At 43.8% G+C, this 12286-nt stretch overlaps 1 protein-coding gene across 3 annotated transcripts in view; it reads left to right on the top strand.

Annotated features, from left to right (window-relative positions):
• The window catches only part of abr (ABR activator of RhoGEF and GTPase), a 106221-nt gene that overhangs the window by 22491 nt on the left and 71444 nt on the right, over positions 1-12286 (top strand). Inside the window, exon 1 of one of the 3 annotated variants that reach the window (XM_083695859.1) lies at positions 10124-10184. The exons of the other annotated variants lie outside the window; for them this stretch is intronic. Within the exon in view, the coding sequence (XP_083551985.1) occupies positions 10127-10184 (58 nt within the window). The 5' untranslated portion in view covers positions 10124-10126. Of the gene's footprint in view, positions 1-10123; positions 10185-12286 lie in introns of those variants that run through there. 3 annotated transcript variants of the gene reach the window in all.

The following is a 12286-nucleotide window of genomic DNA, read 5'->3' as shown; positions in this document are numbered from 1 at the left end:
AACACTCATGAAGGCCAGTCTTGTTACCTCGGTGATGGGCTATGTATTTGCACAAAGGACTAGAATCGACCGTGAAGGAAGAGTAAATCTTTTGGGCAGGTAGTCTCTTCTCTCCTCCATCCATCTAACAAGCCTCATGTCTCGACCACGAGGAGAAGCCGAACCGGAAGACTGATGGTTGGCAGGGTTCAGGCCGGAGTTGTAAGGTAAAGGAATATGTGATTTCACTGTTGTGCTCAATTGACCTACATAATGTATTCTATGCTCTGGAGAGCTGGGAGGGGCAGTTAGATGTGTCTGTCAGATTTGGAAAAAAGGTGCAAGATGGAAAGAGAGAGGGAGAGGTAGAGCTTTCTAAGATTTAGATTCCTCTGTGTTTGATTGCGGATTCAACTTGCGTGCGTGCGTTCAGTTATCTCTGATTTGAATACAGAGAGGAGCAGCAATCAATTTACATACTGGTTGTTCTACAGCATGCTGTCAGTTCATCTGTTGTAGGTCTTGGCTGGCTGTTAAGATGATTGAAAACAAGCAACATTGTTCTATTGTGGATAGGACCAGCACGCTTCCTCTACACCTGTTCAGTAGTTCAGAATGACCATAGATTTCAATTGGAGCTTCTCTCTTCCACATTTTCACCATAACATAACACCTACACAGGTTATGGACCTCCTCCATCTTTTTTAGCAGTGCTGCCACGTGAGTTCTCTTCGCCCTAGTTGCTGGTGAGAATACTGTATGCAAATATGTTGGCAGGAAGGCCTTTTTTTTGTAAGAGCATTACATCACACACACACACACACACACACACACACACACACACACACACACACACACATCCCAGCCTCAGCTCAGGGCTTAAAAGAGAACGGACAGAATGGACTCCATGCATTGCATGTCTCATAGTCTCTCCTACATCTGGCTGTTTCAGGCATTTCTGATACCTTGGGTTTATTCAGGACGTTACAAAACCATGTTACAGAAACAACCTTTAGAAATGTGTTCTTTAAAACAGTTATTTTCTTGTAATATTTTATTCACCGCATTGCACTGAACAAGCCTCTGGAGTGTGGTTTTATTGTTCTATTGTTGTCCTCGAGAATATGTCTCTACCTTTCATTCCTACATTTGGATCAGAATTCATACCTTTCCTGATTGAAATGATGTGAAACTTTTCTGTTGTCTAGGTCCAGCAGCACCTAGTGTATCCCTCTATCTCTATGCTAGTCTGCTCTGTGTCATCCTTGGACTAGTGTCATCTCTGGAATGAATTGGCTCGCCCTGTGGTGTCCAGGTGTACCCTGGTTTGTAACAGGCAGGCTGCCATTATAAATGGGCTTAACTGATTGAGATTGTGTTGTTGCACTGGATGATTGCATCATGCCCTCCCCCTCCCCATTGGCACCAACAATTCCACTACAACCACAGATGCCCACACACTAGATCAGTGTACTCCACTCTGCTGTACTGTGCTGTAGTCGTGTATGTGGGTGTGTGATGGCATGGAGCAGCACTATAACACACCGCCCTGCACTGTACCTGCTTCAGGCTAGAGGGAGGGAGGATATTGGTCGAGGTACATGTATCACGTGCTGGGTTTCGGGGGAGGTGTGTGTGTATATGCATGTGAGCGTGTGTGTGTGCTTGTATTTGCATACAAGTGAGTACATATGTGTGCATGGATGCAAAATGCAGAATGTCCCATTCTTTGGGGGGAGTGAAGCAATCTTGGTAACCCTCATACATGAAATCACTGAAGAGGAGCGCTGCTCACCAGTATCTGGGGGATAGCAGCTAATTAGAATGTATAGAGCAGGGTGCCATGGTTACGGGGGTGATGGTGATGTATGCATATGGCGTGTGTGAGAGTGGGGGTCCTTATCTCTCTCTGCAGGCATACGGCAGAGCGGCCTCATCTGATGAGAGCTGGCCCTGTCATTTCCTCTGTTTTGTTCCCTCTGCTTCCATAAAAAGCTGCACTCTCCTGTCTTCCTTTCATTGGTCCAGCCTGTGTCAAGCACTTTGTACATTTGTGGATTTCAACCACACATTTTAAGTGATTGTCACATAGCCCACATGGAAAAACAAATCTACTCATTTGTCTAGTGATTTGTTAAGGCTAATTGTGATATTTCTTGCTCTTCTATTCTCATTCAGACCCTAGCATCTTTATTGGATGTGGATAATGCTCCTGCTAGCTGCAAAACAACAACCATTCTCTCCTCGTCCTGTCTTTGATACAGCCTGTAATGAAAGGCACCACTCTCTCCTGATCCGGCTGCTCTGGTTGACTTATCTGAGGTGAGGGACTCAAGCTGCTTAATGACCTTTAGAAAAGCTACATCAAAGTTGGGCCCTCCAGGCCCCTGTAGCAGCACTGGTCTCCTCTAGCTGGCCTCATTATCTCCCTGATCACAGTGACTGCAGACCAGCTCCACCAGGTGAACAAAGACCCTGTTCTAAATATGACTCACAAAGCCTCTCACATTCAAGTAGAAACAGCACTTTACTGCGCGTTAGCATCTCTTAGCTTAGCCGTCCTTAGTGGACAGCTTATCCTCTTGAGGAGTAGACTGCACAGATTGTTGTTATTATTATTATTATTATTATTATTATTATTATATAATTATTGTTTTATGAGTGGAATTCACAACAGAGTATTGGATTAGGCTATCACTGAGAGGTTGTATCTTCATTTGAGAGCCTGTATTACTAGTTACAGTTCATCATTGGCAGGGAAAACCATCTGGAATATTATTTTGATATTACCCATGTACATATTAATGAGTTAGCACATATTTGTATGTCCTCACACCATACGGTATATTGCTAGTGGACACAGTTCTTAACAGGTAATTTACACCTCCCACTGCTGTTTTATTGTGGTTAGCTTATCTTACACCACATTCATGGAGTGATCTGTGAGAAATTGGTGTATAGGCCTCGCCAGTGTTATTTAACTGTGTAAGGTTAGTTACAGTAAAGAGCACTTCCAGGTGGATCCTAGGTTATATCCTTCTACTTCCTCATTTGTCAAATCAAGGCTATTTAATGATCCCTTTCATGGCCACCAGAGAAATAGAGAAAAACCTGTAGTAGGCTAGATGTATAGTGTCAACTGAAATGGCCATTTGGAGGAGTGGAGGTAGTTGGGCAGGATGCGGTATGAACCCCATTGGAGTTAATGATGGGCATTAGTTGCTGTGCGGAATATGCTTTGAATCATAGATATGATTGAGTATGATTGGTTTTACAATTTAAGCCAAACTGTGTAATGAACATAGCTACTGTAACAAATAGCTCAAGTCTACTGTTGCATGCCCAGTCCAAATGTTCAGAGCTTCTGTGTAAAAGAATTCCAATTTAATGCTCAGATGGCAACACAAATTAAAAACCTCTCCTTGCGTGGCTCAACCACTCTTTTCAGACACTTCCATACAGATCTGTTTCAGTGCGAGTGTGTGTGTGCTCACGTGTCTGAGTGTGTTTGTATCAGCAGCGCGGGTTTCCTTGGTGTATATTGATTAGTGCATAAGCTATATTGATCTCTGCGGATTCACTAACTTCCTTCATGGGGAAAACTGCACAGGTTGAGTCTGGCTGCTCCCTCATACAGAGCACAATCTCTGTCCTGCTGCTGCTGCTGCTGCTGCTGCTGCTGCTGCTGGGGCTGAACACACTCTAAAGACAAATCAGGTTGTACCTTTTGATTCTGTATTTAGGCTTTTGTTCCAGTCCAGCACTAACACACCTGATTATCAATGAATCAATGTATCATGGGCTTTATTGTTTATATTCAGCCATGTTAGAGAGCTATAAACTGCAACAGAAGCCTGCACACCCTCCAGGACTGCAGTGTCCCACCCTGTGTGAGAGTGGTTAACCCTCAGTGTATCAGTACATTAGATTACTTTTAAACGATGCTTGTAGTTCCTCCATTACACAGCGGCTTGGCTGGGTGTAATGTTGTTGCCTCCAACCATGGCCATGTTCTTTATGAGCTTGACTATCGTAGCAGCCCGGTGCTGTATGGAGAGCTTTAATAACTACTTTAATTTCCCCCGTGTCACCTTCTGGTTGTCTGTCAGTGCAGGGGAGGCATAAAGGGCTGAATGTATAGTGTGACATACACAACACCGCAGATAAATCCTGTGTGCCTCGTTGTCATGGTTCCTCAGGGCTGTACATGCTATTATCTCACAGGGACCAGGATGTAAATTGTACCAGGTCTTTGTTTGCCTCTCCTCCCTCTCTCTCTCCATAGGCTCTCTGCTGTGTGCCAGTCCATTCTTGAGAGAAACATCTCCTTGATGCTGTTATGGTAGAGCTACTTTCCATCTTCAGAGGGAAGCACAGATGGTGCTGTGGAATATGTTGTCGACAACACACACACACACACACACATTCACTGCCACAAGGACACACACGGACAACATGCTTAGACACACAGACCATCACACACACACACACACGGTTTCTCTCTTTTAATGACCTCCCCAAAGAAACATTAAGGTGTGCTGCAGCCCTCCAGAGACCAGCTCTCCAGATGAGTGGCACAGTGTTTGTGTCCTGTCCTCACTGCTAAATATGCAACTGCCTGCAATCCAGCCCAGCCTTTCCCTGTGTCTATGCAGTGGCAATTTGTTCTGAAGCTCAACAAAAAAAGTCTGTTTGTGCCAGCAAGCAGCAGGACTTGGTGGTAGCTGCCATAGATTACGTAATCTCTCTCTCCCCTGTAGAACACTGCAGGAAGGTGCTGAGCAAGGCAGCAGAACTTTTTCATTGGAATATTTGCTTCTCACTCCTGCAGCAACATACAGTATTGTATTTATTGCCTTAGTTATTTGCAAATTGGAGGGCTGTAGACAGGCTTGGAACAACATGATTTGCAGAACAGCAATTACCTGCTGTAATGTGGATATACAGTCTGCAAACAAGAGTGTCTGTCTGTCAGTCTGTCTCTGTAAATGCCACACTCCCTGTGGACTGTCCGCCATTTTAGCTCTGCTCTGGCACTTAGTCATTTATGTCCTGGAACATTGTCACAAACACACACCAGTTCACTGCTGATGGTTTGTATACACCCACACATAATATTAAAGTGTTCAAATCTGTCACTACATAATGTAGAAGAGTCAAGAGCAAAGCTAGGGTAAATCATCTATTGTCAGGTAGCTTGGACACCATCAAGAATCACCAATTTGTCCCTTGTTTTTTTTGTTTTTTTAAATCTTTGTCAGTTGATGATGTATGTGGCATCCTTTTTAGCTTTTACCTTCACTGAGTTTGGAGTGTCTCTGCGATGCGGTGTTATTGATGGAAAGGCTGTGCTTCAGACATTTCCTCTTCTGTGTGTGTGTGTGTGTGTGTGTGTGTGTGTGTGTATATGCGTGATGGATCTCCTTGTCACTCTGCAGCAGCCAGTGGAGAGCTGAGCTGTGTGATGTATGCATTAGCAGGTCTCTCTGGCCCACTCACCCATCACATAACTGCACTGCACAGCCACAACCCAGCTGGTGAGGGATAAAGGTAGCATCCATGAGGCGAAGAAGTGACAGGAAAGCTCCTACCGGCCGTTTCGGTCGGTCTTGCTCCAGTAGCTGCTCTAGTTTAGGTCTGAGAGAGATACCAGATGCAACCAGACTAGTAGGGCTCTTAGTCAACTGCTGGTATGGTTACACCCATTCACACCCAAACGCAGTTTGTCTTAGCTCGCCTCAGTGGAAGACGGTAATAAATATTTTCCACAACCTAAAAGGCCAGCCTAACTGAATCCATCTGCCCTGTCACTCTCTCAGTTAACCGCACAAGCTTAAAGACTCTCTTGCTGTATCGCTGGCATGGCTGAAAGCTCTCATTTCGAGGCTGAGCTTTGAGAGTTCTGTCCATACTGCAGCTCTAGCTCCCTTCCTGCCTTGTCCTCCCTCTCTCTTTCTCTCTCTCCTCCCCCCCCCCCCCTCTCTCTCTCTCTCTCTTGCAAAGCTGTTACAGTATACCCCCCCCCCCCAAACAGACATTTTTTCAGTTTTATTACATCAGAGAAACATTTTCCTGATCTAACGACAGCCATCATTCCTCCAGTCTACTGGAGAATAGGGTACTGGGGGAAGGGGAGGGTGTGTGTCAGCTGGGTGCCAGGCAGAGCTTAATTCACCGGTCCACTCAGCCACACAATCAGGGGAGGCAGATGACACCATTTACTGTATTGACAAGCCCTGGTGTGAGTGGGAGTGAACCAGGAATAGAAGAGGAGTTTGAAGCCATTGGAAACACATTCTGACTGAGGCCACATTAAGATATACCACAGGTCTAGTAAACTGATGTGGTTGTTTGTCCATTGGCAGCAGGCACCATGAATAGGGGCACCACTGGTGGATTAGCTCAATCAAGTCATATGAACTAGAGCAGAGCGAGGCCATGTGCCCTGCAGTCATTCAAATAAGTGTAATTATGCAGATATGGATTTGGTATTTACACAGGTATGGACAGTGTGTAGGCCTAGTTTGTGTAGCTCTTACTCTGAGCTAGCCGTCACTTTAGCCCAGGGCTGTGTACTCTACTCTGCATATGAGCGACTAGATGTCTCTCAGTTGGAACTCTCCCTCTCAATGTAATGGAGCTCCACTATCTAGCTTTATGACTCAAGCTGTGGCTTTTCCCTCTGAAAGTTTCTCTCTGGATTTTTTCTCCGTCACAATGAAGTCGGGGAGGGGACTGTGGATCTGTCTCTGTATGTTAATGTGTTCGTATGTCACACATTGTATCTCAGACACCACTGGGACAATTTTTTACGAAACTTGGGTGAATTACGCGTCTTGCCATAGATATCCGGAATTTACAAAATGATATTGATTGGCCCAAGGAGGGTGCTGTAGTAAACAGCTGACATTCCAAACTTTGAACAAAACATACGCTCACCACTTCTCATGGTGGAGGTGGTGGAATGGTGTGGGGAATGTTTTCTTGGCACACTTTGAGCTCGTTAATACCAAAGTAGCCGCCATCTTGTTGTGAAATTTCTGTCTGTCCCGCCCCTCCATCAATTTTATTGTTTTTTTTGTCCCAACATGTCGCCCTAAGACCACAAATGATGTCTCTCAATAGTAACGTCTGCTACTATTACATGATTTCTTTTTCATACCATTTATACTTTTTGTGCTGTATCCCATTTTGCCTGAAATCCTATTAATTCGTATGGCCATTTGCTCTAAATGGGGACATTTAAAAATGTATCCACTTTTTTATATTTTAAGCTTCACACCTCAATTAAACTTAAACATGTGTAGATTGACTCCACTTAAATAAATTCCATTCAGAGTTTTGATGCTATTTAGATTTAAGCCTTTTTAAGTTGCATGAACGAACATGGGTTTCTATGATACATTCGACCTATACCTCCCGTCTTTAATCTATCCATCCTCTTTTTCATCCATCCATCCAACCAAACCAGTTTCTATCCATCTCTCATATATCTATCTTTCCCTCATCTATCTAACTTCATCTGTCTATCTATCTACAGTGTCTATCCATATAACCTACTCTCATCTATTGATCTACAATTCATTCATCCATCCAACCAACCAACCAACCATTCATTCATCCATCCAACCAACCAACCAATAAACCAACCAACCATCCATCCACCCAACCCACCAATCATACCATCTTTAACTGTATGCTCTACTAAACTAAGACTCTCACTTTCTTTCAGCTAACCAGGAAATCTATTGTCCAAACCATCTTTAAACTTTTTTCTACTACCAAAATAAGACTTTGCAAGTTTCTTCTGGAACTTCTTTTTCTAGTTTTGGACATATTCTCTCTTTCCCTCTCTCATTATTCCACAGGACATGTGTTCAAATAATTGTCATCAATTCACACAAGGAGGGGCACTGCATTGTTTGTAGGGGACAACATATTTACTGTTAGCTTGTTCAGTTATTTATAGACTTGTCCCAGTTGGACACTCAGCCTCCTCCTCCTCCTCCTCCTCCTCTGACACATCTAATTTTCATTCAGGACATGCTTGTGTAAAATGGTGGCGAGTTGTCATGGCAGCCTTTGGCCTTGCCATGGAGATGGGGCTGGTATTGGCTGTGACAGGCTGGGGGTGGGGGGTGGGGGGCGTTGGGGCGTTGGGGAGCTGTCTGTCAGGAGAGGTAGAGAAGTGATGGGAGCTGACAGCAGGAGAGCAGAGGAGAGCATGTTCAGCCTGCAGACTCACTGTATCTCAACGCTGGCTTCCCACAGGGCAGGGCTTATGCAACAACACACACACACACACACACACACACACAGGGGAAGGAGAAACCAGTGTATCCACACTAGACCCACAACCTTTCAGTTAAAAGTTACTGTATGATTCACTGCAAAAGTAATCTTTTTTTTTAATGGTGATTCAGTGTTTTTATGCATTCTCTGGCCTGTGTTTAGGACAGTCATTGACAGATGATACTGATCTACAGTAGGAATAGAATACGTGACTGGCATTGGCTGACAGCACAGCAGAACTTAGACGCCATGGCAACCTTTTAGCATGTCACCTCAGTAATTTGTTACATTGAGTTCTTTCAAAGCAATTTAATAAATGTTGCTCTCATGAAATAAATGCTTACCTTGTATATATGGCACAAATTGTACCCAAGTGCCGTGCTTTTAGATGACAAACATGCCAGATTTAAACATCCTGAATATCCTCAATATGTCACAGTTATACAGCAGCTTAACAGAGCTATGCTTAAGTGTTCCACTACTACCCTTGCTGAGGGAATCTATGCAAGTATGAGTGTGTGTGCGTGTGCGTGTGTTTTCCTTGTTTGACAGTTTTCCATGTATTCAGCAGACAGTACTTGACCTCATCATGTAGGTCTGGTTATCAGCCTATTAAGGGGGGCTCTCATTGATCAGCTGCAGACCTCCCCTCCCTGTGCCGTTGAGGCCACATTGAATGAAATATCACCTCAACTCCGTCACACACACACACACACACACACACACAGTCATTTAACCTTGATCAAAAGAACACAGTTAGAATATTGATTCCATGTTATAATGATCAGTGCTCATACTAACTGCTGGTGTGACACTCTCATGTAAACCATCATGTGCGTAGTAACTCTAGGGAAGTACCATTGAGAGTGACCTCTGAATGTTCCCATATATGTCCCTAACACTGCCTCTCAGTGGTTCTTATCTACTCCATCTGTATAGGGACACGTCTGATACTACTGATGAGGTTACTAACTGAGATAGTACTATTGACTGGCTGCTAGTAAATACAGTAAATAGGGGTGAGCTCATTATTGTGGTTCAGTAGTGGAGAAACAAGGTCTTTGAGAGGCCCAAAGTAAGCCTAGCTAGCAATTTCGGTTCAATCTACACTATGAACCGGATGACAGGAGTGGACATTGAGTCTGGCTAGGTAGGAAACTCTGTCTATAGACCCAGTTTAGATGACTTTAATTGAACTATCACTCACACAGATTTTCTATTATGTGACTTGAGCCAAATTGAAAATCATTGTGAATATCTGTTTGAGAATACTTGTTATCTTTCTGTCTGAATGACTCGGCATGTTCCCTCTTTTTTTTATTGTCATTTACAGTAATCAGTCAATTACGTGCAGTACATTGTTCCTATTCCAAGGCAGTCGCTGTGAAATCCTCCATAGTTGATTGTGGAAACATACTGTCATAATTCACTGATGATATCTTGAGAACGCTCCTCTGACCTATATCACTGCTGTATTGGTAGTATTAGTGTTATTATTTGGGAGTATTAGTATTATTATTTCCAATTTTTCATTAGGGCTATGACACAGTTAGGGTTAGTCAAGGTAGAGGAACCTTTTGGTGTCAGAACGGTACATCGTGTTTTGTATTTCCTCCTGTACTCAGGTGTGCTTTGACTATGGGAATTTGACTGTATTTAAATGAGGGCTAGAACAGAGAACACTGGTTCCATTCCAGCTAACGTAGCCCTGTGCTGAGCACTCTGGAGTGGGTGTGGGTGTGTGTTCTCTTCCTCCTGGGGAATTGTCTGTGTGTAGATTCGGTGGAGATACTTTGAATGGTCAGACTCGGTGTGTTTTTCTGAAGTAATAGAAGACGACCTGGTGAGGGCACACATGGCTTTCTTCTTCGAGGCTGCATGTGTCCTTCGCTCCATCATCTCATCACAGAATGGTAAGGCTAGGGTTATCTGTGTGTGGCTGTGTATGTGTGTTTACTTGTCCCTGTGTTCTTGGGGTTTTGTATTAGGTTCAGCTTGACTTGAAATTCTAGGAGTGGTGAAAGTTTAGTCCTCTTAGATACAGGGATGAGTGTATTTGGTCATTTCTCTAGAACTATAGAACTGCCCACTGAAGTTGGTGAGGCAATCCCTCCCTTTCCATGTTAAAGTCTTAACCTGTCAGTCGTGTCCCTCCGCGTTAAAGGTGCCTTGTCTAAACCCATCAGTGTCTCAGTGGAGATGCATCCACTCCTTTAGAACGATAATAACAGGTGATGAAGCCGCTCAACTGGAGATTCCATGAATCCCCTACTGACTCACATAGGAGCTGGATTGTCAGGATGAATCTGCTTGATCTGAACAGAAGCTGCTGTCTTTTAATAGCCTCTCTACATTATTAGTTCAGCAGCACTTCAGTTCTACTGTCAGTTTTGTTGTTAACTCACAAGGGTTTAGAACAGCTGAACCAGACACTGTTCAACAACATAGTGAATTTTAGTTGAAATGTTAATTTTGAGAAGAGCATGTTGCATAATATTGCTTGTGCTTTATGGATTGCACAAGTAAAACACTTCTGCTTCTTATCCTCTGCCTCTTCAACAGTATTACCAGAAAGGTGATTCTAAGCACACTCTTCCTCTCTTTCTGTTCCCTGTTTGTGTTCGTGACGTTTTATTTACATGGAGATATATACAAACTTTCTCTTCCTCCTGTCCCCTCTCAGGTCTGAACAATGATATTACTGCTACATGTTTCACACATGGCTGCTCTGCTGCATTTGAGAATGGCTGTAAACACATTATGAAGGCCTACAGTATTTTGCTGCTTGTTCTCCCTGTTCTTATACAGTAAAGTGTGTTTGAATTAGTTGTTTCTGACCAGATGTGTCTAATGCCAGTGTTTTAATGCCTCAGTGGGTCTAAGAGCAGATCTTCTGTTTGATGAGACAACATATCTAATGTAAAGAGTGATGTGCTTCTGCCTCAATAATTGCTCGATGTGTGTGCTCATTAGCCTAATCTAGCCAAGATTGATACTTGGCTATATGTGGGCTATATGTTGGTTAACATGCTGACTCTGCTGGAATGGCCGCAGTCACTGGCTGATGAGGGTTCTCACAATGTGCTTTTCTTTGGGGTTAACTTTATTTATTGTGGGGTTTTTTATTATATGGCTTGATACACAAAAGTTGTGCCATACAAAATCCACTTTTACAGGTAGGAGAGAGCCTATCTGGTTAACTTCACCTCTGGGGGTACTGACACTACACCTCTGGGTCTTTTAATCACCACTACCAGTCAGCCTCTGTTGCCATGCATTAGTAATGCAGCGCAGTGTTTTGTGGCACTGTAATGTGGTTATATATGGTGTCCCATTTTTATCTCCTTGACCTACACAGTTCTCCATGCCGATACACTTGGTCAGAATGCAGAGTATCAGACACGCAGGGTTTCTGGGAACTGGTCACAGTTGTCCTCTGGGTCTTAATGAGTGTTTCCCAGTTCCACAGGGCAACCGTATCTGTCACAGTTAGACTGAACTAATCAGGGTAATGACAGATAATCAGGAGAAATGATGACCACTTCCACACACTTAATGCACTCAGACAGATGCACTCACACACACACACACACACACACTAAACCATTAACACACATAAGGAGCTGAACAGACTCACACATATACAGAGCTGTTCTGAAGCTACCTGATTGCCATGAGCCTCCTACAAAACCTGTAGGAGGTCACTGCCTGATTGAACTGCTTGTTCAACAGACTGCTGTGCCAGTGGTCTCTCACTCCAGCTCAGGAAATCAGCCTAGAGAGAAGAGTGGAGATAAAAGTAAAGGCTGTGTGTGTGTGTGTGTGTGTGTGTGTGTGTGTGCGCTGCAGGCAGTGGGAGAGCAGAGACCCCGATGGCCTACATTCACCCTATTTTCTCTGCTGTTCTGAAGGGCCTTTACAGTCTGCACTCATCTCTCCCCTCACACTGGGTAGAGTATTAATCATCAGGGAATGGGTTTGCGGTGGCTGTTCTCTCGTTGCACACAGGCAGTAG

The sequence above is a fragment of the Argentina silus genome (genome assembly GCF_951799395.1).
Source record: "Argentina silus genome assembly, chromosome: 2".
Classification (NCBI taxonomy): domain Eukaryota; kingdom Metazoa; phylum Chordata; class Actinopteri; order Argentiniformes; family Argentinidae; genus Argentina; species Argentina silus.
The sequence above is the reverse complement of the archived record's forward strand: the minus strand, read 5'-3'. Positions and strand labels throughout refer to the sequence as shown.